Source organism: Melanerpes formicivorus, unplaced genomic scaffold (genome assembly GCF_026170545.1).
Source record: "Melanerpes formicivorus ecotype bairdi unplaced genomic scaffold, bMelFor1.0.p_v2 SCAF_28, whole genome shotgun sequence".
Taxonomy (NCBI): domain Eukaryota; kingdom Metazoa; phylum Chordata; class Aves; order Piciformes; family Picidae; genus Melanerpes; species Melanerpes formicivorus.
Window position 1 is genome coordinate 6,124,022 of NW_027142380.1, and position 26,878 is coordinate 6,150,899.

Here is a 26,878-nt window from a genome sequence, read left to right on the forward strand (position 1 = left end):
ACAGACCCAGCAGCTACAGGCAGGTGACAGTCAGTGCTGCTCACCAGGACTAAAGAACTCTTGGTGAATACATGGGAAGCCTTCAGCTCCTACCTAGACAGTTACCAGATGCAGCAAGAAAAGAAGCAAAGGGTTCTTATCTGGAGGGTGGGTCCTCTAACAAATGTATCCTTACTTCCTAGCACTGAGCTGAAGTGGGTGTTAACATTAGACCTGGACCCACCATAGTTTGTCTCAGAGTAAAGAATATCACATGTGGATTTCAGGCATCACACTGAATTTTAGAATGAGACTACATGACAAACAGCAACACTTGCAGAAACCCCCATGCCAGCATGAAGCTAACTATTGTACTAAGAATGTAATCGTCTCCTAATGGCATTGCAGCCAGGCTTCCTACCTCTCCTGAAAAGCAGAGCTCACAAGTGTTATTCTGTTAAATCACCTCTTTCTCACCTTGGGATCAAAGGTGACATAGAGTTAGCTCAGCTATACAGTTTTAGGGCTTGCACTGAAATCTTTGCATTAGCACCTCAATATTTCTTTCTGCTTTCAAGCTTATTTGCCTACATGATCCTATCACAGAGATGTTGCCTTGAAGTTCCAGCCTGGTAGCTCTTCATGAAGTCAGCCAAACTTGTTCTGAGCTACTTCTGCCGTTAATAATAAGATACTACACTGTGCCTGGTAGGTGCATCCTACTGCAATAACATGACCTCTTAAATGCAGTATCTTTCTCTTTGCCTCACTGTGAAAATTAGGAAAAGGTGTATATTACAAGGTGAACTAAACCACAGTCAAGTACTTGTGTTACTTAGAGAAAGAACTGGCTAATAAGTCTGAGGGCTTTGATCTATTGCCCATCAAAGCCAATGATACCCTTTGTAAAGTCTCTTGATAACAACTGGATTAAGAAAGGGAAGATAAAGATACATTTCAGAATATCTTTGGGTAAGGATAAAGCAAAATGACACAAATCCCAAAGTCCTAGCAGTCATGAAGTCACTCCAAAAACTGTCTGGTGAGCTTCAGTACATAAAATTATTACAGAAAAATAGCATGAACAGTTGCAATAACTCATTTTCTCTTCTTGTTTTTGCATTTTTAACCCATTTCACTGGTTATAACACGGTGTCAACAGCCTCATCAATTATCCATAGCTTAAAAGTGGCCCTAGCATTCTGCAGTGGTATTAATTGGACTCAGTCGCACATAATGAGTTTAAAAGCTCCTACCTGTGTGCCCCCGGGGATGGTGGCTAGAGGCGGACAACAATTTACAGCAGACCATTAACACATAGACCAGAAAGAGCCAGTCAGATAGAAGCATTGATTTGGCACAGAATCTCATCCTGGAGGCAGAAAAGGATGCAGTTGAGTGCAAGAACAATGTGAGAAGGGAATAGCATAAAAATGATGGGGGGGGGGGGGGGGGGGGGGGGGAGGAAAAGCTGAGATGATGTCACAGAATAACTAACATGGCTTATTGCAAGGCAACACTGACAAAAAAACCCTACCACGTATCCATGGTTTAATTGTGACCAGTTCTTTGTTAAGCATGTTTTATACTCAGAAGCAATGGCTATCACATTGTATTACCCACAGACACAGATGCATAATAACACAGTGAGTGCAACACATCTCTATAGATTGGAGATAAGTGGTGTGGGGCTTTTTAATTAAGATCCATCCACACTGAAATTTAAATATCAATAAAGTTGTGCTACTATTTTTTAACTGCACCTGTACCACCATCACAGGAGCATCACAGAAAAAATGTCCTTTTTGCTTCATACTTCTCAGGACATACTTGCTGATGCGACTAGCTCCCGTGCAGCCACGCACTTCAGCTGGCTGGATCACCCAAGCACACAACATCTCTGAGCTTTCCTGGAGATCAGTGAATTTTCTGAGGGTTGAACACTCATGAAACCAGCACCTCACTCACATATGTGAGGACTTCCTGCTCTGCCAGGGTGTCAGAAAACACTTGTTCTAAAGAAGGGGGATATTGTTAGTCTTTATTCGCATAAGTGTAGGAACTAAGACCACAAATCCTCAGTAATTTTGCTGCAGATATCTACAATTAAATCCCCCAATAGCTTATGTTATGCCATTCATCATACAGAAAGGTAATCTAATCATTCCTTTTTAAACTCAGTTATGATGATTTATTACTCGTGCTGTACATAAATGGGTATTATGCATTTGAACCCTTAGACACAATGTTCCACACTTGCAGCAAATGCTGCAAGCAGGAATACATCAAATTAATTACAGGCAATTTATAGATTTGCATAAATTGAACTAAATACTACTTTCATAGCAGTGACGTTAGTCTGCAGTTAATCAGCGTGCTGGGGTTTGCACAAGCCTATCCTAAGCATGCTTATTTACACCAAAAAGTCCTTTGGGGACTTCTTTTCCCCTGCAGATTCCTGTTCTGATTCTTCCAAGTAGTTTCTAAATATTTTGTTTATCTCTGCAGCTTCAAAATACCTGAGACTCTTCAGCTAATCCCGTACTGAAATGCTGAATGGAGCTGGCAGTTTGAAAACAAAACCCTCAGGCCTTTAGACAGCTCTACTTTCAAAACCAGGTGCAGCACTTGGAACCTGTTTTACATTTGATGACCATCTACAAATGAAACCAAAACATGGCTTTTTTTAATTATTATTATTTTAAAGTATTTGCATAATTTTCCCTTTCTCACATCACAAAACTATTTTGTTCCCTCACTGTGTGTGAATGGGGATGTTGATGAACCCCAAACAACTCATAGGTGCACTTATTAATAGAAATAGTTAAGACTGCTGTATGTAAATGCAATTCAGCAAAAAACCACTATTTTACACTTGAATGAGGAAAGATAGCCACACACAGTGGTGAAAACCTCAGCACCCTCAGCTGTCCTTGTAGACTTCACTCCAGCCTACTAACTTCTTTCAAAAGCCACTGGAACGTTGCTAAAATATAACTCACTTGCATACAGATTCCTGAAAAAAAACCCACCCCAAAACACTTATTTTGTATGTAAAGAAGTGGCATCCTAAGGACTGATTTGGCAAAAAGATACCATTCCTTGCTTTAAGAAGGTGCTTTATTTCAAACAGAGTATATTGCCACCCTGAATACAAATGAACCAGTACAGGAAGAAACACACTGTGGCTCTTTTGCAGCAGTGTATAGCAGCCTTGTGCAAACATGAATCAAGCCCAGAAGATAAAGATGTCACTGGTTCTTGCCTACCCTACCCTCTTAAGGAGCACTCTCAGACTAATTCAGAGCAGCTAATAAGCGTGGGCCTAATTCACCTCTTGCACCCAAATGAACCACATAATGCTGCTGCAGCTAATGGGATTGAGTCTCTGTGAAACAAGCATAAATGTTATTATTGCTGTTGTTCTAGTCTAAGGAAACTGGCCAGTAAGCTCTGAAATCAACTAACCATTTCAGATTTTAGTCATCCAAATCTTGCCTGGGTAAGTGAACCTCATTTTCCTGAGCAGAGTGATGAATCTAACCTTGGATTTCTTGCTCTCTCCATGAAAATCACAAGGCCTATACCTTGTGCACCAGTTACCACTGACTAGGAAGTCTTCAACTGCTCATCTTGCAACAGCATCCTTGTGCTGCACTAAATGCAAACACAAGACACTTCTGTGGGTATTAGTGGAGACCCCAGCTCTGGTGTCACTCTGTGGTATCATAATGAAGACAGGGATCTTTCTTTGGGCTTCCTGAGGTATGACTGAAACCAGGATCTCACCCTTGGAATTAAGTAAATAGATCAGACCTTTTGAGCATGCCCTTTCGAGCATGCCCTTTCAGGTGTGAGCTGAAGGAAGGGACAGGTATTTATTCCCAAATCATGTGCCACATGCTCAACAGCTGCTGCTTCAGCATTTAAGAACCCAGGTGCTCCCACCATTGCCAGTGCAGGGCCAAAGCTAGTCTCAGAGGAAATGGTTGTGTGCTGAACTAATTTCAAAAGCTTTCCCAGATTATGAGTTTGACTCATTTGAAGCCACAGGCCCGATGCTAGGAAATGTTAAACCACATTTCACCAGGTTAAGAGGGTATCCTCACCCCTTTGTAAGTGTATTCAAGTCCAGGAAAACTTGTATCACTACAAAGCATCAACTTAGTTATAACGAAACTGAAAGGCTGCTAAAAGCATTCAGTACCACAAAACGGCTACAGCATTTGCAGGCCTCAGAGGTAGACAGGAGACAAGTCTTCAGCCTGGTAATATAAAGAAATACAAGAAGCCCTTTAAAAAGGCAGGAGAAGAATGAAATCTGGCAGACAGATGCAGCAAGGGGTGCTGAGCCCTTCAGTGTCAGTGGGCTGCCACTTTCAGAAATGTCAAGCCTTCATTCTCTGTTGGATTCAAGTGGATATTGTTGCTAACCAGAACAGCGAATCTTCAGTGTCTTTTGAAAGATAAAAAGTGCTCTTACCTTGGGGACTTTGCAAGAATTTTGTTCCAGTCAAACACAATTATTTCAGTGTGTTTTTCATAGTTATTCCAGATTCCCATTTGCAGCAGCAAACAAGCCTTTCTGCATTTCAGAATGATTCCTTCGCTTTGGGGACCTAGAAAGCAAGCCACATTACACTGCAATTAACGGCTGGTCCTGCTTACCAAAACCATTGTTTCACAGTGCCACCTACAGTGCAATCCCAGGCAAAAAGCAGCAGTCATATCACTCTTTGAGCTTGTTTCCAAGAACACAGAGAAACTGTGCTAAGGCAGCTCTGAGATATCACTATATGAACTAAAGGCAGAGTTCACAATACTACAAATTACAAACTTATTGTGTTTGGCTCACTGTGTCCTTACAACCACATGTCCTCTTACAACTCAACTGCTGGGAAAGTTGGAAGGTCTGAGAGACCACCGTAGTAGAGATTTCCACGATTATGTGAAATCCCCAACGGTTTGAACCAGAGATTATCAAAGATGGGAAAAATCCTTCATTGTCTTCATAAAGTTTCAGCCAAGGAAGGTCTTTGGAGTACAGCAGCCTCAGGAGCAGAGGGTCTGCAGGGTCACACCCACAGGATTGTGTCTGTGTGATCAATGCATTATAAGCACCCTCTGGCACTTTTATCTCTATGTGCTTCCAGCATTACATCTCACCCAGCCCACCTATACCCAGAAGCTACTCTTTGAAACCCCACTATGTGGAGACACTTTTGCAGCAGTTCTGCAGAGTAATGAGCTCAAACACTGCATTTCATAGATGCCTGCTTCTCTTTGCTTTTAGTGTTTGTATTTGTTCTCTCACTTTTATCCCTGGGCTCAACTTGACCTTCTGCTATTGAAAACACAACACACTGCAATTTGTGAGAGTAATAATAATGTGGCCTTCACGTACAAAGCAATCACAATAACCTGTTCCCATCTTCTCCCACCACTCTTTTCATTTCACCCTTCCTTTGATCAATTAGAAATGTGCTTTTAAGAAACACAAAATTACACTATCACATCAGAGGGCAAAGCATCTCTGGGATCATAAAAGCCTGTAAGCAAACACCTTTCAGAAGCTTAGGACAGGAAAGCCCCTGGCTCAATACACTCAGCTTTCTGTTCAGAATACCATGAGAAAAGAGAGTAATTGCTGAAATTAAAGAGGTACCAGGCCAGCAGTCTATAATTAATCACATTTTACTCTGTCTTCATTTTCCAGTGTGGACTGTTTCCGAGTGAGGCAAAATCAAAACAAAGTGTGGGCATAGAGATGTCTTAAGACAAAGTGCTACCGTCCTGCATCAGTCCTTTCTTGTGCAAATACACACAAAATAAAATAAATCAGCATGACTCAAATGGCCTATTGAGAGAAAACAAACAAACAGACTTTTCAATATCATATTGCATGACCAGAATGGTGGTGGGGTATATTTTTACCCATTTCATAATAGGACAGGTAGATAAATATATTCTTACAGTGCTCTTGTAGAAATCAATATTGCAATACACTAACTGGGGCTGTAGTGCTTATCTGTTCCATCATTTTTATTAGAGAGGAAAAAAAAAATAACTGGTGTGGATGCATCCACAGGTAAACACTAACTTAAGTGTAACCTGCTCTGTAAACATGTTAGGCACTGGCAAAAGACAAGGAAGTATTGATTATTCCAACTCCTCCTAATTAAATGGATCCAGCCAAAGTACTACATGATACAGCCAGCAGCATATCTTGGGGCTTTCTGATGCCTTCCAGTGATATTTCTTAAGAAAATAGGATTATTTGAGATGAGTGTAAAGCAAACTCCTACAGTACAGTCTTCCGTCTGAGGTTCAGCTGGTTGATGTCAATAAAGGAGGCAGATCAGAGCAGAAACAAGAGGCTCAGCTTGTTCACAGTGGTAAAAAGAACACCAGGTTTCTCACGGCAAAACCATGTTTTGTGTGCATTTTGTGGCCAGGGGTTTTACAGCTGGTCCCTGCCAAGGTCCTGTATGACTTCAGAAAGCACAGCTCTTCTTATTTGCCGGCAGTACAAACAAACAACTCACTCCTGTCCTGCTCCAGGAGCTCCAGGGCAGTGCAGCTTGCAAGGGGAACTGTTCCCACAAGCAGGCACTACCCCCCCACCAGTTACCCATGGGCAAAGTAAGTGCCACTGTAGATGAAATAAAAATCAGTGTCAGCTCCCAGGACACACCAGCATTTCTGACAATAACTGGGATTTTGAGCATGAAGTCCTTGACTTCAGTGCTGCAGGGTTGGTTTACAAAGGAGGGATTTGAAGAGAAGTTACCCATGGAAAGCAATCGTATGAAGAAAGGAGTTATTTTGAAACAAGAAACTCTGGTCAGGGAGCTACAGATGAAGATGATGGGGGAGAGCAGAAGAGCTCCATTCTCAGTATTTACACATGGGTTGGCCATGAACAACTCCTGCTTTGCACCTTAGTCTGCTTGGACCCCACTTCAGGTCACACAATTCACCATGAGCCCATCCCAAGTCTGTGTTCTGGTATCTGAAGAGAATTGCAGTGGCCAGATCTGCTGCACCTCAGTCCCAGCACAGTCTGTTCTCTGTGACTGTGCACTTCAGTGCAATAGCTATAAATAGCATTTCTCTGTGCCAGAGAAGTGTTTCCAGAATAGAAACAATAAAGGTCTAAAATAATTTGAAAGTTGTCTGGGCACTGTATAATTCCTTTGGCAGATGGAACAAGATAGCATTTTAAATTAGGTACTTTTCCTACTAATATTTACATGTTGTAAAATATTTCTCATAGCTAGTTTCTGTAAAGAACAAATTACTAAACCCTTTTATGCCATCTTTTATAATAAGCTATTAAATAATTCAGAACACCTTCATCCATTAAATATTTAAAAGGCTTTAATTTCTCCATTCTCAGTAATTCCTCACTTAAAATAAGGATATGGCATCCCTTAAAAGACTCCTTGTTTTTCTGTAAAGCAATTGGTAGGAGGAAAGCAAATACGAGTGCCACAAACTTTACAGGGATTTGCCAGCCTGGAAGTTTAACCTCACCATTAGCCCTTTGAAACTTTTGTGTCTTACTGAATAAAGAATTGAGAGAAAACAGAGCAACGTCCGCAGTTCCTTACAACAGGAGGAACAAGAATCCAGTCGGGTCATCGCATGCATTTGAAAAGCATCGCTGTTTGAGTTTGAGGGGAATCAGAGACAAAACTCAGGAGCTACAGTTCCGCTGGGCTGCATCCAAAGCAGTGCTGAACAGCAGCAGATCGAGATGAGTTCTGGTGAGACCCCACCTGCAGCGCTGTATTCACAGCACAGGAGAGACATCGACTTGCAAGGCCGTTGGACTGAGACTCTAAAGGTCCGTTCCAGCCCATACCAAGCTGTGACTCTGTTTGCAGAACTCAGGGGCGGTACAGGGCGGGGGGGCGCGTCTCGGCTCTCCAAGCCAAGGCAGGCTGGGACGGGGCAGGGCGGCCGCTGGCCTTGCTGCGTGGCGCTACTGCCCCCTGGCGGTCATCTTCCGCCTCGGCGGCTCCGCCGGCTCCCGCAGCCCGCCGGCACAATGGAGCTGTCCCCGGCCCCGACCGCATGCATAATTCAGCGGCGAGCTATTAAACACTTCCAACTTTTGTCATTACTCGGAAATCTCATTAAATCTCATCCGTACAGCGTGCACCGATTGCTCTGCAGAACCCCGCTCATTGTTCCCCGCCGGAGCCACCTCGGTCCTCAGAGAGATCCCCTCCGAGCCCCCCACCACTACCGCAAAGCCTCTAATTTGCTGGCGCTCCTTTGTGCCAGAATGAACTGTCCATGCAAATTAAGTTTCATAGTTAATCATATTAACACGTTGCTGTCACAGGATTGCTCTGTTCGCTGCTCTCTGGGAGGGCAGAAGTGTGGGCTGCTGCAGGAGGGGGACAGGGACTGTGATCCTCCTTCACCACCTCACAGTCTGTGCCCTATCTCCTCAAGGCTCTCCATGCACCCACAGAAATGAGCCAGCCAGAGGGAAATAACACGGTTTATATTCGCATTTAGTCTCCCATGCAGAAATCTCTATCAGGCCAGGTAAGTTTAGCATGATCTGAAGACTTCGAGTGGCAGTAAATTCACCACAGCCTGAGTTACTCCAACAGTTAATTAACCTCACTTCAAACACTGCACCCAGTTTCCAATCTGAACTCTTCCAGCTTCTACTTCTAGGCATCTGATCTCATTAGGTCTCTTGCTGGCAGATAAAAGCCTACTCTACTTTCAGGTATCAATGCCCACAGCCCACTGTCATGTCCCAGACTTCCACATAAGTGAGATGGAGGAAGCCTCTCCTTGGAAGGCTTTACACTATTAAATCCATCATGCAGTTCTTTTCTGCATCACTGTCAGTTTCTGAACATCAGATCTTTTGAAGTGAACCACAGAAGGTACAATAACCAGGGATGATCTTTAACAGTACCACAAACAGCAGTAACAAACCTTCCAGCTTGTACCTCATGTTCCCTCCTGATATTCCTGCTCATCTAAACAGCTGGTGGATGGACAAGTAAGATGCTTAAAGTCTTCAGTTCTGCCCATCATGAATCACACTGAGTGACAGTTACACCAGAGTAAATAAATAGAGTAGTAAATAAGACTCTTCTCACAGTGCAAGAACCCAAAACTTCTGCTGAACCCAAATCCTCTACCCTTTGCTTCTAAAGTCAACAGCAACTTTTCTGTTGTGTTTGCTCTCCTGCAGCTCTCACTGAGAGACCCAGTCACAGAATATGGCAAACTGAAGTGAGAAGGCTCTTCAGACAGCAAGAAAGTTAGCCAGACCAGGTAGCCCTAAACTGCAAGAGCATCTCTTCCTTTTTAAGCCAAGCATGTAGCCTGATAACCACAGGGGGGCTGCAGCAATTTCCAGCACCTTCCAGAGCCTAGCAGACTCCCAACATGCTTCACCTGCAATTTTTTAAAGTTTTTAAAAACTTACATTCTTAAAATGTATTACATCATTTCCCATTTACAACATCTGCTAGTGGCTCCTCAAGTCTGTCACCAGTAGCCAGCCCTTTCCACAGGAATATTTCAAACCTCACTCACTAGCAGCTGAGGGAGGTGTGGAAAAAAAAAAAAAAAAAAAGACCATGCCCATGAGAGCTACAGGAAATAAAAGTCACAGCCTCCTAAGGAAGGAGAATCAAACTGCCTTTGTAGCCACAGAGCATAAGGTATCAGCCACACCAGCAGCTGCACCATCCACACAGACAGACATCCTATATGCTGCGTGTTCTGGTGAGAATGTATCTGTCTTCAGCAGCATATGGAGTTCTCTAAGGTCTATCTGTCTTCACTGTCTCCATCAGAGATGAGAGCAAACCTTCCATTCATTGTGGGCATGCCAAGAGGATGTACTGGGAGAACTGCAAAAGTGTAGAATACAGAATTAACCAGGTTGGAACAGATCTTCGAGACCATCAAGTCCAACCTATCACCCAACACCATCTAATCAACTAAACCATGGCACTAAGCACCCCATCCAGTCTCTTTTTAAACACTTCCAGTGATGCCTAAACCACCCCATTTCTGGCTCTAGTTGCTGTAGCCTTCCTTGGCTAACTGTGACAGAGTGAGACTAGTGAGTCAGGTGGGTGTTCTCTTGGAAAGCCTTTTTCAGTCAGACTCATTTTAAGTGAAAGTTTGTGGCTGCCAAGTTTAATCCAGTGGAACTCAGGTCAGAAAAAGCAACAGCAGTGCAGAGAATCAGAAAACAAATTCAAGCAAAGGACTGAAGGTGAGAGCTAGCAGACTGCCAGATCTGAAGTTTACACAGTGTAAGGAGAAGTTAGAAATCAAAGCTGTTGCCCTCTTCTGCTGAAGCAGAATGTCAGGTGTCTACTCAGCTGCAATGCAAGCTACAGGGGCTAGCTCAGGTCCCCTCCAGGCCAGGCAAGAGTAACTTTTTCACACACTAACTCCAGTGTATATTCTGGGGACATTTGGTCACCAGAGCTCACAGCTTTGAAGTATATTTACAGGGCAAGAATTAGCAGTTTTGTAAATGAAGTGTATGAATTATCCCGGCAAGAACAGCTGATCACTTGGAGTTTAAAAGTACAATCTCTGTGTGTCAAACAATCATCTCAAGGGACATAAAATCTCAGCTGAATTCTTAGAAAAGCATTTCAGAATCTCCTCTCACATTTCATAGAATCAATATGTTTGGAAAAGACCTCAAAGATCATCAAGTCCAACCTGTCACTACAGACCTCATGATTACTAAACCATGGCACCAAGTGCCACGTCCAATCCCCTCTTGAACACCTCCAGGGATGCTGACTCCACCACCTCCCTGGGCAGCACATCCCAGTGGCTAACAACTCTCTCAGTGAAGAACTTTCTCCTCACCTCCAGCCCAAGCTTCCCCTGGCACAGTTTGAGACTGTGTCCTCTAGTTCTGGTCAAATTGAGTCCTCATCTTTGCATTAGGAAAAAGCCTACCAAGACCAACAGGACTACTCAGAGAGTAAATTGCAGCTATTCCAGGCAAAGTGAACTCCCAAAGAGGTATTGCCTTCAAAGTTCCATTTGTAAGGTTGCACTGACTTCCTAACTTAGGTACCCAGCACAGGATATCTCCTCATTACAGCCCAGCGCTTCAACTCTTTCAACCACATTTATCAGAGAGAATTTTTCATTCTGATTAGCCAGGTTCTTTCAGTCCCTCACTACAGCTCAAAATCTTCCACACCCTCTGGTGTATGGCACGCTTAAGAGATGGGCAGACTTACAGGCAGTGTGTTCAAGGAAGCACAGGAATTGATTCAGCCCTGTTCAAAGAGGAGGCAGAGCACAGGCAGTGCCCTGCTCCACTCCCACTGACCTCCCTAGAAGCAGAGCAGCACTCACGTAGTGCAAGCAGCACATCAAAAAACGTGGAGAGAAGTGTCTTTGAGGGAAATACCTTCAGCAATGTTTCAGACATGGCAAATATGCATTTTCCCTTACTGTAAACTTCTCCTGCCGGGTAGCAAATCATTAAAGTTGCTGCACAGCTCATCTCAAGCAATGAGACACAGTTTTCTATTCCCAGGACTTTTATTTCTGCCATGGAAGGAAAAGATAACTGACCCACTATAAAGCAGGTCACTCACCTTTCTTCCCACTCACTAGGGACCCAGGTGAGCTGCTAGATTATTATGCAGAGATTACCCAGGAGAGGAAGGGAAGGAAAGGATGGAGAAGGGATCTCACGTAATTTTGTGCCTCTGGGTAATGCACTGGGAGGTCCCAGAGCTGTTCTGGGTGCCTGGTGGCCAACTCAAGGCTCTCAATATAAGAAGTAGTTGGTAACTGACTGTGGGTGAGAATTCAAATTAAGAACAAGAGGTAACCCCAGGGGAATAACATAGACATGAACAGGTTGAACAATTGCAAGCAGTAAAGGAAGGTTGTGTTATTTAGCCAAAAAAGGAGGAGTTTGTTGGAGACATTTCTAACTGTCTCCTTGAAGAGGTTTGAAGAAAGAAGGGTGTGATTTAAACAAGTGGTTTTCTGTAGCTACTGCAGACAGCATGCAAATTATTTAGTGGCCTGCAAAGATTATTTAGTGTGTGTGTGTGTGAGAGGAGAAATTTTCTGTATCCAACTGTGGGAAATTTGTGGTACAAGCCTGTTTTGATGGAGGCTTTTTAAAACTGGCTGAACACCTGTGAGATGGGCAAAGCTCCTTTCTCCATTCACAGGGATGGATTACATGTTTGCTCAAGGTCTGAAGCAGAACTACATCTCCTGTGTGCCTTGGAGCAAAAAAAAAAAACTGGACTGGAATATAAATGTGAGGTAAATAGTCACTGTTCACAGTGTCATCCTCAGTACCCTGACCACAGACAGTCATCAAGTCAGAGGCTGGAGGAGGAAAATTGTGGTAGAAAGAAACTCAAAATACCTCCTACGTGTATTGATTTTTTTGTTGATTTTTTGTTTCATGCAGACAGGGTCAGCTTGGTTCATATTTAGATATCTTTCCGGTTGGTGTCAGGGTTCCTATAACCAAATTTGGATCTTCTGATTCTACTACATTAGAAGACTATTTTCTCTTATTATTCCCCCAAACACCTCATAGCAAATAATTACATCATGTTTTCTCACGCTTCCCTAAGCTGTGTTGGCCTCTGACTGCAACAGGGTCTGTCCATCTCTATACCACCAATACAACCTCTGCTTTTGTTTCAGTTCATGCAACACTCCAAGGGGAAAGCACAGAAGAACTACTTTTGCTTTTAGAAGACAAACATGCTTTATGAGCAGAGAATGCGCACTGCCTGATGAAGAATCCCAACTGTCTGGGTGTATGGGATAATTGTTCCACTTGGGACTCATTAGCTAATTGTTAAAATAGTCTGAGGAAAAGCATTTCATAAATGCAGCACTAAATTTTCCAGAGGTGTAATTATGGGCTGAATGCACATTTTTACCACCTGTGTTGTCAACTGCATAAGCCAACAGCAAAATATCTTGTGGTGCGCCATCTCTGTTCTTCCTGCCCACCTCAGGGTAGTACGTAGGATAACTGCTAGCAAACTGGAAGGAAACATTTTTGATATTCCCAGTTTTGTACAAACACAATCAGCTTGGGACTAGCTGAAGATTCTTTCCCCTAGCACAAAGAATCTCCTGTAGCAACAGTGAAGAACAAAACTTTCACAGGAGGGGAGAGGCACAAACCAAAGAGCTATAACTCAGCTCCTTGATCTTGTTTTGTCACTTGACTTTCATGTTACAAAACAAGCTGTTTCCTCAGTGTTAGAAAATAATGTTTGCTGAGCAGAATCTGCTTCTCAAGTTATGTAATAAAAACCCAAAACATTGTTCAACTGAGTAGGAAAACTCCAAAATTGGGTTCCCAAGCCATCAGTTCAAAAACTGCTACCAAACCAATAACAACAATAATACTCCTCATTCTCTGTAACTGAATGGCAGAAGCAAAACGCTATAAACTACCTGGCAAGGCATTTGTATGGCATGGTCAAGACACAGCTGCCCTTCACAGGAGAACCCAGCCTTGTACAATCTTGATCCCAGTTGAATGAACAAAAGCATATTCAGAACCAATGACAAAGTTGCACTGACTTTTCTACAGCTGGGTGGATGAACTGACCACCACACAGATTGCACCCACACTGTACACAGCACTGACTAAGCTAGGAATAACTTCATTTCTACCCCAGAACTGACACCACTGATCTTCAGTCCTAAACTCTGACCTCTGCTCAACATGGAGAGATGTCTGCTTGTTTGGAGCTAACTGGAGCCCCACAGTCACAGTAGAGGCATGGTACAGTTGGGATTTGCTCTCATTGATTCTGAGAGATCTGGGTGAGGCTGCAGCTGTACATTGTTTGTATTGTGTCCTTCAGGTACCAGGTTTTCTAAATCCTGACAGTACCTTACTACTGACTTAAGAAGAAAATTGAGCAGATAGATGTATCTGTTAATTATCTCCTGAGCCCTTGGTCCTGTGGTGCTAGAATCAATATTACATTGCCAGAAGGAAAAGAAAACTTAAGAAATGGACAGATCTCAAAAGGATGTTTCATTTGTGATGTGCAAACAATGTGCTCTAGCTGACATAGTTGCTCTGGCAGACCGCTGCCATGTAGATGGAGTGACTCTACCTCTGTCCTCCAGACCTTTGGCTCTCTCCTTGTAACCAGAAAAGTTCCAAATTCCAGTACAGACACATAAGGTTACACACTCCCTCAAGTATTTTAATATTAGACAAATTGCATTTTACCTCCTTCACTCCAGAAGGGATTTCCTTCATCCTTTTCTCTTGCAGTCCAATCCTTCAGGCCTCCTTCCCTGTATCTCCCCAGCCCTCTTGTTTCTTGCTTGCATAGCCTCTCTTCCTGCCTCCTCTGAGAAGTTCAGCTGCATAGCAGCAGCACGCGTGTGAGCATCAAGAGAATGCTGGCAGGCAGGGAAAGAGGCTACACCTGAGTCACATAGTGATCAACAGTGAATAAAGGTCTCCCTCTTTGGAGCAAGTTAATCATCTGTTGCCTGCTGCTCTCACCCTTTCTGAACAGGCATGAGGAAACCAGCCAGACCCCTGGCTACTGTTGTGATTAAAAAGGACAGAACCTCAAAAGGTGCTGAGGGATTTGTAAGGAGACTATTCCTGGACACTATCCTGTCCCTGCTCTACAGAAGCAGTAAGAGGAGTTGTTAGCATAGTATTTCCCTCAAGCACCAGAATTGTCAAAGGGTCCTCCTTCCATTACCAACCAGTTTCCACACAGGAGGCTCAATCAGTTCCTCTGAATGAGCCTTTGAATGAGTAAAACCATATCTTCCTCATGGCTAAAGCTAGACACTCTGATTTTTTGTTGTTGTTGTTGTTTTGTTGTTGTTGTTTTGTTGTTGGGTTTGGGAGGTTTTGGGTTTTTTTGCTTGTTTCTTTGTTTTGTTGCTGTTTGGGAGGTTTTTTTTTTGGTTGAAGGGGGGGTTTTGGTTGGTTGAGTTGGGGTTTTGGTGGGTTTTTTGTTTGGTTTGGGGTTGGATTTTTTGGTGTTTTGGGGAGGGGAGGATCAAAAAGAAAGAAAAAAAAAAAGAAGAAGAACGTTTTCTCTTTCACAGAGCTAAGGGGAGGCTGAAATTTAGTCTTTCAGGTCCCCATCTGCCTAGGATGGACTTGTTTTTCTATTGACCCTTCATTTGTGCACAAGCCATTTCATGGTCACATAACCGTGTGCATGATTGATGGGAGGAGCTGGGGGAGGAGTAAGTGGCATAAATTTGATTATGCTTTGAAATGTGCAGGGTTGGAAATCAAGTATGAGATCCCCCCCACTTTCCCTGCCTCACTTGAAGCCAATTATGATTGCCCTAAAGATGTGGGACCTGTTGAAAGTAATAAGTTGTTGATTGTTTATTTTCAGGGTAGACAAGAATCATCTTTTAATCAGCTTTGCATCACCACTGGAGAGCTATTAACTCTCTTTAAAATAATTATAAAACAGAAGAGAAAAATGTCCTCCAATTATTTTCACCCATGAAACTGGGACTTCATGAAAAGAAATCTCAGGATTCATAGAAAAAAAAAACTTGATGGCACATTTAGTTCACTCGTTTAACAATGAGATTGCCAGAGAGGTGGGGAAACAAAGCATGAAAAACTGAGTGGTACTTAATATTTTTCCACAAAGCTTGTCACAAATAGTCACCCAGCAGGCTGAGTGCAGATTGACTCCTACACCTTCTCACAGTCAGCACTGCCTGGCTCTCCCCCTTCCAAATCTCTCTCTTAAGATTTTCTCCATCTTCTGTTTCCCAGAGAATTCTCCTTTGACTGCAGCCTTCAGGTTTAGTGCCATATTGGCAGCTGCTTCCCCTTTTATCTCCCCAATATTTGTCTGCACTCACAATCACAATGGCAGAGCTAAAGAAAACCACTCTTTCTCTTTCTGTGGATTCTGCCTCTTGAGCTTCTGTGATGTCATAAATAATGAGCAATGTTTGCAGCCTTTTGGGTGGACACTCAGTTATTTCGGATGAAGTCTGTGGGTTTTTCTAAAGGAAACTGTAAAAGTCTTCCATTTCTCTGATATGTGACTAGTCACAGAATCTTGTCATCCAATTCCCCCTCAATATATATTTTTCCCCCCATTTTTTAATACATTAATTGTGAATATTGTCCTGGGGCAAATGGTGCTCAAACTCAGCTACAATAAAGAGAGCAACCTCCAGATTCAATCATATTAGCAGCAGGTATGAAATGTCTCAGCAGATGCTACCTTCTTGTCACCTCAGACAGGTAACTAAAATAGAGACTCTCCACCTCACATACAATTTTCCAGAGGTTTCCCCCACCAATAATCCCATGAAAACATATCCTCAGTGTGACTTATTTTCTTCCACTCTACTACCACAAACACCTTTGCCAGCATGCTGGTTATAACTCAAATGCAATCATCCTTAGAGGAAAACAAGATCAATCATGAGCACTCTGTTGGATCCTGAGACAGCTGCTTCTGTGCTGTTGCTGAACTGCTACTCCACAAGTATTTGCCTTTTAGGATGGTGACACAGCCAGAGTTCAATATATGCTCCTAAAGTGTAGTTAAGTAGCAAGCAATTTTTGGCAAGAGGACTTGGGGACAGGTAGGCTTTGTTGTTATCACAATGCAGGGAACCTGTCCTCAAAGCATAGAATAGAATAGAATAGAATAGAATAGAATAGAATAGAATAGAATAGAATAGAATAGAATAGACCAGACCAGACCAGACCAGACCAGACCAGGTTGGAAAAGACCTTTGAGATCATCAAGTCCAACCTATCATCCAACACTATCTAATCAACTAAACCATGGCATCAAGTGCCTCATCCAGTCTCTTCTTAAATACCTCCAGTGATGGTGACTCCACCACCTCCCTGGGCAGCCCATTCCAATGGCCAGTCACTCCTGTGAAGAACTTCTTCCTAACATCCAGCCTAAACCTCCCCTGGCACAGCTTGAGACTGTGTCCTCTTGTTCTGGTGCTGGTTGCCTGGGAGAAGAGACCAACCCCCACGTGGCTACAACCTCCCTTCAGGTAGTTGTAGACAGCAATAAGGTCTCCTCTGAGCCTCCTCTTCTCCAGGCTAAGCACCCCAGCTCCCTCAGCCTCTCCTCACAGGGCTGTGCTCCAGACCTCTGGACATCAGTCAACTCCAAGAACTCAGATTCAGTAAGAGCTAACTGAACAAAAATACAATGGGCTGTATAAAACCGATCAGATTGTATTATGGAGTAAGGGATGACTGTGAAGTGCTGAAGTAATTAAGTACTCCAACAACCAGCACCCCAGTGCCTTTATTTTATGGGGGGGGTTATTTTTTTCAGTTGCCAACTGGAGATGAATTGTGATTCACTTTAAAAAGGGATCCTTCTTGTAAATCAATCAGTGTTAGATCCATTTGACCTACTGGTGTCTCCTTAAAGATTGATGAACTGGAACACCAAAGTGAAACTCTCTCACTTTAACTGTTCCCACCTGAGTTTTGTGCACTGAGGTACATTTTTAAGAGGTCCGTGGAGTGTTTGCATCATTGCTTGAAATTCCAGGGTTATTGTACATAGCATTTCCATAGCCACACAGACAGAAGAAAAGCCATTAACAAAGAAAGTCACAGGACTGGTTTAAATTAAGAACTGCTGCTATTAAAAATGTGCTACATCTCAGGGACCATAGCAGGAATTTGTCAGGCATTTTGCTTCAATACTGGACACTAATTAAATGCAAACCAGCAACTGTAATTAAAAAAATTAAAAAAAAGGAGGAAAATCACCTCTTGGATTTGTATTTTCCCCTCTCCAAGTGGAACTCTCTTCTTGCAGCTGACAAGTGTTTTGGCCAAGATTAGCAAGCAAGGCTACAGGTAACCAAACCTTCACTCACCAGAGAGTTCCACTGCATTCAGAAAGAAAGATACAGACTTCCAATGCAGAGCTGTGCCTTGCATTGTTTCAGGCTAACCTCACTTCTTTTCCTGTAGCTATCACTGGTTTAGTCTAACATGCTGGTTTTCAACCAGTGTTGAAATCCCACCTGCCTCTATCCCCCCCCCCAGAAAATTCACAGACAACAGCCAAAATTCCCTTCTCTGCTCACAGGTACTGGGATTGTTTAGCCTGGAGAAGAGGAGGCTTAGGGGAGACCTTATTGCCCTCTACAACTATCTGAAGTGTGCTTGTTGCCAGGAGGGGGTTGGTCGCTTTTCCCAGGCAACCAGCACCAGAACAAGAGGACACAGTCTCAAGCTGTGCCAGGGGAAGCTTAGGCTCAAGGTGAGGAGAAAGTTCTTCACTGAGAGAGTTGTTAGCTGTTGGAATGTGCTGCCTAGAGAGGTGGTGGAGTCACCATCCCTGGAGGTGTTCAAGAGGGGATTGGGCGTGGCACTTGGTGCCATGGTTTAGTCATGAGGTCTGTGGTGCCAGGTTGGACTTGATGATCTTTGAGGTCTCTTCCAACCTTGGTGATTCTGTGATTCTGTTTGGTGAGCACCCAAAGGATATTTTTGAGAAAGTCCAACCACCCTTATTTTACCCCTTTCATCCTTTTTCTTTTCTTCAGCTGGCTTTGAGCAATTAGGATGAATACTTGGGTATTTATTTATCTGTTGAGCTTCATTCAATTTGTACAACTCTGGGCAGGTATTTTGTGAGTGTGAAGCATTTTATGGCACCTGCATGTCAGGAAAAAAACCAGCAGGACCTGCTTGGTAGAGTGGTAGCACTGCATGAGACAGAATAAACAACCAGTGGAGGGTGTGGTATGTAATTTTAACTTAATTTTGCACTCCAGACAAAGACAGCTGGTTTCACAAACCATGATTTTTGTCCTTTCTGCCTTCTCCGTTGTACATGAATTCCTAATTATTTCTCTGCTTGCAACAGCACCATCCAACTTATTAACTGAGAATAGCAGTATCACATAAATAATCTATTGCCTTTTTAACCTCAAGGTCTGAACATCTGGTTTTCAGGAATATGAAAAATTTCTAATTTAATAATGGAATATTCCTGTGATAGTCACCCTAACTAGAAAGTATTACTTTCTGAAGCTTCCTGTTCTCCACTCAGGAGGATTTAGGATCAAATAAATTAGTCAATGACAGCATATCCTCTTCCAGCAGAGACCCAGAAGCGTGGGGAGAGATCAAAAGCAGGCTGGCTGTCACATGAAGAGCCAAGACCCACATGCTTTTTGTCAATATTCAAGTTAGAAGCATGAGGAGGTTGCAGGCTGGCTGTAAGCACTGTTGTTCTTGCTCTGTGCTTTGGATCTATTCTAAGTTAGCAGGACTCTCTGAAGAAAGGCTGAGTTGAGATCCTTCAGCCTGGAGAAGAGAAGGCTCCAGGGAGACCCTGTGGCAGCCTCTCAGCAATTAAAGAGGGCTGATATGAAAGTTGGGGACAGTCTTTATAGCAAGGCCTGTGTTACAGAACAGGGGATGATGGTTTTAAACTAAAAAAAAGGACAATTTAGACTAGAAAGAATTTTATTATAATGAGGAAGAAGATGCTCCATCCCTGGAAATATTCCTGATCAGGTTGTCTGGGGCTCTGAGCTACCTGCTCTAGTTGAAGATGTTCCTGCTCACTGCAGGGGGATTGGACTAGGTGGCATTTAAAGGTCCCTTCCAACCCAAACTATTCAGTGATTCTATGATTGATATGGTGCTCAAGCCTGGCTTAAGCAACATTGCAGAAGTCCAGAGCGAGCTGTAGGTTATCTGGGACTTACTGGAGCTTTCATCCACCAGAGACCTCTGGCCTACCTGTCCCCTGACAGATGTCCCACAGCTCAGAACCACAGCCATACCCTTTCTGCATGTGGTACAAATGTTTCAGAGTGAAAGGGGTTGCTGCCCTGGCACTGAAGACCAGGAGACTGTCTCTCTGCTGTGACTGGGAAGTTTCAGCTGAATTTGCACAAGGACCAAGATGGGTTTTTTCTTTTTCTTTTTTTTTACCATCTCTAAGAAAGATCTGCTGAGCACCATGTAATAAAAATAAAGACAGACCAGACTTGACAGGTTTGCAATTAATTTTCCTTGGCTCTTATTTACATCTTTGATTCTGGCAGTCTTCCTCTTCTGAACAAGAAACACTGGCTCCCATTTGTTACTCCTAACATAGCAAAAATCCATAATGTGGCAGGTGTTTGCTACTCATTTCATTGACACAAGTATCATGTTTACTCAAAAGCTGAAGCAAGACAAAAAGAATAAAACAAAGTAAAGCCTGAAGCACCAGTCCGACCTCAACCCTTCACAGTTTGGAAGGCCACAGCTGGGTAGAATCACCAAATCATAGAGTGCATCAGATTGGAAAAGTCCCTCAAGGGTCATCTTGTCCAGGGTGGTTACCCTGCAGTGATCAGAGACATCCTCCACTAGATCAGGTTGTTCAGAGCCCCATCAAATTTGATCCTGAATGCCTCCAGGGATGGGGCCTTCACCACATCTCTGGACAACATGTTTCAGTATTTCACCACTCTCATCGTGAAGAACTTCCTCCTAATATCCAACCTAAATATGCTCTGCTCTAGTTTAAAGCCATTGTCCATTATTCTATCACTACAAGCTCTTCTAAACAGTCACTCCCCAGCCTTCCTGTAGGTCCCCTTCAGGTATTGAAATGCTGTTATAAAGTCTCCATGGAGTTTTCTCCAGCCTGAACAACCCCAACTCTCTCATCCTTTCCTTGTAGGAGAGATGCTTCAGTCCTCTGATCATCTTTGAGTCCCTCCTCTAGACCTGCTCCATCAGGTCCACATCTTTCTTGTGTTGGGAGTACCAAGGCTGAATGCAGGACTCCAGAGGAGGGTCTTACAAGAGACCAGAGTGGCAGAATCACCTCTCTCGATCTGCTGGCCTCTCAACTCTGCTGCTACACCTCACATGAATTTTGCCTCAGCACCTACAGACCCAGCTTCTTTCTCAGCTGAACTGATGGGTTTAGGCTATACTCTTTAATTTTTGGAAAGCAGGTGTACACCTCTGCAAGCAGAATGTTCTTTAGTGGAATTTAAAAATGCTAATGGCTCATGCCACAGGGTCCCCATTTCAGTCCGTGGCTTGAAGAAAGCAACTGATCCTTCAGAATTAAAATTCCAGTTAGTTATACAAGTGAGTTTGCTTCAGCAATCCTCCTTTAAGGAGTATGCCTCGGTACTTGCAGTCCTGCAAGGCTGACAGGCTCAGAGCTGTGTTTGTGCTTTGCCTCACAGAGTCATCCCTCAGCTGCAAGTTCCAGCTGCAGTTTGTTTCCTTCCCCTGGCCAGGGCCAGAGAAACGTGAGAGGGGCCTGGAGCTGCCCCCATGAAGAAGACTGAGATACAGACACCCCTAGCCTGGCATCCTCCACATTTCCTCTTCTCTCAGCTCTTCAGGCCCATCTCAAAGACTAAAACTTGTCTTCACGTATAACTCACTGCAGTGTCACACTGCTGCCTCAAAGCTCTACAGAGACATCCTGGCTGACTTCTCAGTTCATGTCCTATCTACCAACCAGTACTTTACCCAGAGATTTTATAAAGCCTCTCCAATCCCTCCCCATTACATGTATGGCCTGCCTACAACACACCACTTTCTCATCACCCAGCTGAATTGCTTCACACAGGACAGCCATGAGCCTACCATTAGAAGAATGCAACATGTGAAAATCTTTGTGAAGCAGCTGTTGCCTCACCCTAGAAAGCTAACAGAGATGTCTGGAAAAGATAGAAATAACTAAACTTCAAAACAACCCTCGGACAAGGCATTTGCAACAGAAAGGCGGTGACCCAAGGACCTGAAGCAGAAGCTCAGCCATGCTTGTCAAATGTTGTATTTGTAGCTGCACTGAGATTGGAGAAAATATATTCTGAAAAATAAGATCTTCAAGCCTGAAAGCCAGCATGACTTAGGAGTCACTTAGAATTTAAGCATGAGAATTGTGAAAGTCTTATTCAAGGCACAGCACCGTATACATAATTATTCCCACCAGGGAATCCTCCAGTGGAACTCGCGTGGGTGCTTGCTCTGTTATGCAAGACCAAAGAAAAACAAACCACCGAAAACCACAACCTGAAAGAGTTTGACAGACAGAGCAGCCCTTTTAGCAGAAGGCTGGTTATCTCCTCCTTTAATAAGATCAACAACCATGTCTTAATAGAGCAGCTCCTCCTAACAGCTCCTCCTCCTCCTCTACACTGCATACCCTGACAAGATCTACACGATATCAGAGGCAACGCTGGGTGGGAGACAGAGGCTCTGAGATGTCCCTTTTTTCATCATGTATAATTTATGAAGATGGTCAAAAAATAGCTAGCAATTTAGCCTGGAATTTTGCCAGCTCTGATATTCATAGCACAATGTGATCAAAGAGCAGAATTTGCTAGTCACTGGGAAAACAATCAAGCTCATAAACCTGACTTCCACCACCAAAGACAAAGCCTGTAAACATTACTATTGATCAGAGCAGAACTGCTCTCATCAGGCTGCATTGCACTGGGCATTAAACATCTGCAGAGTCAAAACCTATGTAAGCTGAAGTTGGGGCAGACGGTCCCAAGAATTTAACATTCCCAATACAGGAGCAGTTTTCAAAAGAATGAGCAACTGAAGCCACTATGAAATCACGCTGGGAATTAAAGAAAAGGATACAATGGGTTTTACATAATACCTTGGGTTATGTTACGGCATATTGACACATACAACAAATTAAACCAGCTAATTCATCTTACTGCCTTCCACTGATAATTTTTTAATTAAGTCACTTATCTTTATCTACATATTTAAGAATGTACATCTTTCATTATTCATCTCTTAAAGAAAATCAATGTTGTCCTGCTTTGCTAGAGCTCAAACAAGCGGGCGGCATTAGCTACGATAAGACAGCCTAATAGAAAAATAATTCATTAACTGCATTAACAAGCCCAGAGAAAATTCTATTCTGTTTTCACATTCCTAAAAGTCTGAATTATGAACCAAAAGCTTAATGGTGTTCAGAATGACTAAAGGATATAGAATGGATTTTTTTTTTAAGGGGAGAAAATAAAACCAACCTTACAAATATAAAAGGAAAGGGGAGAAAACTATTAAAAACTATTAGAAGAGTTCAATGAAATTGTTTGAGAGTGTTCATCCCTAATGCTGAATTGTATTATAAATCCACTAACAAAAAGCTTCCTAGTCTGTAATAAATGAAGAGTCTGGGAGCTAATCTGTAGCACTTGGTTAGGCAGGAGTGTCTCAGTGCCTATCCACCAGGCAGTTCTGAACTATTTGCACATCAAAACCGACTCTGGTTTTACACTTGGGATTCTAAAGCCTTCTGAAAAAGACACTGTCGAAAGAGTAAACTTTGCATCTCAATTTCTCGAGGAAGCAGACTTTTTCTAGTCATCTTCAGTGTCCTTTTTCTTCTCAGGGTGACCTTAACTTTCAGGTTTGTAAAATGGGCTTCCTCTGGTGTTCAATCCCACAGTGCAATAAATTTCAAAAATGCCTTATTTATCTTCTTTCATATATTAGTCACAGGGAGCAGGGGAGGCCTCTGTGGGAATTTTTCCGCTCTCGGGTTTGCTCAAGCTTAAGTCAGTGCCGATTTAGAAAAGGCAACTTACGCTCTAGCAACAAACAATCATGAATATATTTATTGGAATCACATCTTCCCATTCTCCTCCGGCAGCACGTTTGGGTTGTCACTCCCACTGCCATATATTGATATATATTTACAGTGACCAAGGCAATCTGAAAGTAATGTTTTGACGCGGCCCGTCTTCTTACGCTTCCGCAAGCCTGAATCATTGGCATTTGGCAAACAAATAGAACTGATCATTCTGCAACAACAACAACAACAACATGCAAATGAAATGCAAATTAACCAGGCGGGTACAAGATCTATTTCTCTCTGACAGGTGAGAGTCGGTGCGCTGCCCCACACCTGCCTGTTGGCCAAGTTCTGTTGAAGCGAGTTTAAATATTTGTTGATTTTTTTACCTTACTAATCATGACCTCATCTGCTTGCACCATGTAATGACAATAATGAATAAACATGCTGTGCTTATGAAGAACTAGAACCTAACAAGCTGATCAATTGTTAATTCTATAAAGTGACTAAAACGTGTCTCTACTATCAATAAGTAAATCAGCCTCTATTTGTAGGACTAATGCACCTTGTATATCTCCTCCAGCTATCCTCCCCTTCCCTATAATAATGTAATTATCAGTTTGGTCATATTTAAGTACAACCTGAATGAGATTTGATATTATTTTTTTTTTCCTGAGGGTGGAAAAAACAGAAGGAAAAATTATTTGGCTATTTAAAGAGACAACACTCTACCTTTGGAGGATGCAGATTTTCCATTTGCCATCCAACTAGGTATACACAATTACTCATTTAAAGACTAATTATTTGACAGTATTATTCTTAAATCTTCTAGGCTATTATCAGACAGACATTCCAGAGAAGAAGGCCTTTTCATTATCAAAGCCCTCTTGCTCTAAGCCTCTGCAACAAAGAATTTAAACAAAAGACAACAATGCTCATTAACTGTAACAGAAGATGTTATGTCTGTAGAAAAAGGTATTTAAAACAAGACCAGTTTGGCTTTATTCAGTCTTTAGTTTTCCTCTTAGACAAGGAAAACACAGAAGGTGTATCAAATTTTCAGCCTTAATACAATTATGTATGTTCTGAATATGCTAATTACAAATAGCTGCCAGTCTCCACCACATTTCCAAGTGAGATTTAACAGCAATAGTTTATTCATTGCTGAGGATTCTGTTCAAGAGCAAGAATGTGTAACACATGCAAAACTCAAGAGTTTTGCTGAAAAATATCTGTTTTCCTTCTAATTCCTGCAGATGCCTGTGAAGATACTGGGCGAATGCAGCTACCCCTTCATCCACCCAACAGCACAGTTCGTCTCAGTCCAGGGTGCAACTAGAGAGCAAGGGCAGCCTGAAGCATATTGCAGGTGAATGATGCACATTGGCAGAGTAAATAATTGTATTTAAAGTTGCCTCACCTTTTTCAGAGTGATAAACAGCAATTATTCTTAAAGGTTTAGGGCTTCTGTGTCTATTCTGGTTTTAAACTGAAATACATATCATGAAAATACATTAGAAACATCTACAGGAAGGAAATGTTCTGGAGGGAAATGCTATTAAGTATGTGGATAAGCTCAATACCAATTAATTTCTGACCCCTAATGAACCAAATGAATCTATTAGTTCTTCAGGTGGAATATTACACTAATTCTGTCAGAAATTCTGCTGCTTCACCATAGATCCATCCCTCCATGTGAATTTGGTGTAGAAAAGGAAGGAGAATCCTTTTTGACCCAGGACTCCCTTAAATTAAGAGAGTCTTAAGAGTCTTTGACATTTTCTAACAACATTTTGTTCTCTTAGTGGTCTCTGAACAGAAATAGATCTGTCATTAAACAAAAGCAGAATGGATCATTTGATCAGCACACCAAAAATATGAGGATAGTTTAGCACTAGAATAATTGTTTTGCCTTCTCCCCATTCAGCACCAGCTAAGCCTGTACATCCTCTAACTGGTATTTCCAGTTAAACTGTTACTCCAGTAGTATCTTTCAGCTAAACAAGCCAAAGCCTGATACACTCTGATATTCTTCCAGATAACAGATAGCCACTCAAAGCTTCTGAGACACTGATTAACTGAGTAACCTTACAGGAGTACACACATGTAACCATCTTTCCATATCCCACAAAATTACTAATCCTTTATTCAGATTCAGTGGCCTACTTTGTGTGCAAGTCCACTCAGTGTTTGGGGAAAATTTTATAGCACTTGACTTCTAACCCTGGTGCTTAGCAGTCATTAAACTGACAGTGCTCAGCACAAACAGCCAGGCAGCCCACACAAGCACACCACACAGTCCAGGGCAGTGTTTTACAGCTACCTGTAAAACCTACAGGCCTACAGGCTGGGCCAAGTCCTGTAAAACACTCATGGAGTGAGGCACAGCTGTATAAATACAGAAGGAAAAAGGGTTAGCTTCCTAACCATGCCAGCTGGCCAACATTAACGTCACTGCCTCATTGCATCCTCATTTTCCTAGGGATGGAAGCAGTGTTGTGACCTCGGAGCAGTCACAACAGCCTTCTCTCTTCTAGGCTCTTTGAGTGTGGCTGACAAGAATCTCCTTCCCTGCCTACTTGACAAGGCACAATCCAGGGAGCATGTCTGAGTGCTGTCAGGGAAGGCTCACCCAGTTCCCCCCAGGAGCTGATGCACATAGTGCACTGGTGGCAGTGGAAGGGAGCTTCAGGGTATCACCAGCATTTCTTTCACACTCTATCACATCTTCGAGGAACAAGGCAAATGGATATCCTGAATAGAGCCCTGGCAACGGCCAGAAGAAGAGATAACAGCAAAGAGGAAGAGATGACATCTCCTTCCTTCGCAGTAACCCTATCTGCTGAGCATTTACCAGGAGATTGCACGAAACCAGCAAGGAGTGTGGGCTGCCTGAATGCCCAGCAAAAGGACCCTCACCAGAAACTGTAGCTTCTCTATTTCTTTTCAGGATTATAAGGGGGAAAAAAGTCCCCCAGATCAATTTAAACAGGTCATATTAACCTCCTGGCTTGTGTCCAAAAGCATACTTCCACTGAAGCCCTGAAGCACATCTGTTTAATAGTTTAAACTAAACATGAAGTTTCATTGAGGAGCGTAAGTTAAATGAATTTTGCTAGGAAATTGTAACACGGATGCATTATATTCATTTCTGAAATAAGGCATTTCTCTTCCTGCCCCCAACATTATTAGCATGTTACAGTGGCTTAAATTAAAAAAAGAAACATTTATTTTATCACCCTGATATCAGCTTGCTGCAATATAACATTTCTGAAACAGGA

General features: G+C 42.7%; 1 protein-coding gene across 6 annotated transcripts in view; it reads right to left on the minus strand.

The window, feature by feature from the left end:
- TAFA4 (TAFA chemokine like family member 4) overlaps positions 1–26,878 on the minus strand; it is a 105,090-nt gene that overhangs the window by 65,644 nt on the left and 12,568 nt on the right. For 5 of the 6 annotated variants that reach the window (XM_068154325.1, XM_068154324.1, XM_068154328.1 and 2 more), the window contains exons 2-3: positions 4,463–4,598; positions 1,236–1,351 (exon numbers count right to left, since the gene is read on the minus strand). In XM_068154325.1, the coding sequence (XP_068010426.1) occupies positions 1,236–1,351; positions 4,463–4,542 (196 nt within the window). In that variant the 5' untranslated portion in view covers positions 4,543–4,598. Of the gene's footprint in view, positions 1–1,235; positions 1,352–2,498; positions 2,637–4,462; positions 4,599–26,878 lie in introns of those variants that run through there. The other variant, XM_068154326.1, reaches the window with a different exon arrangement.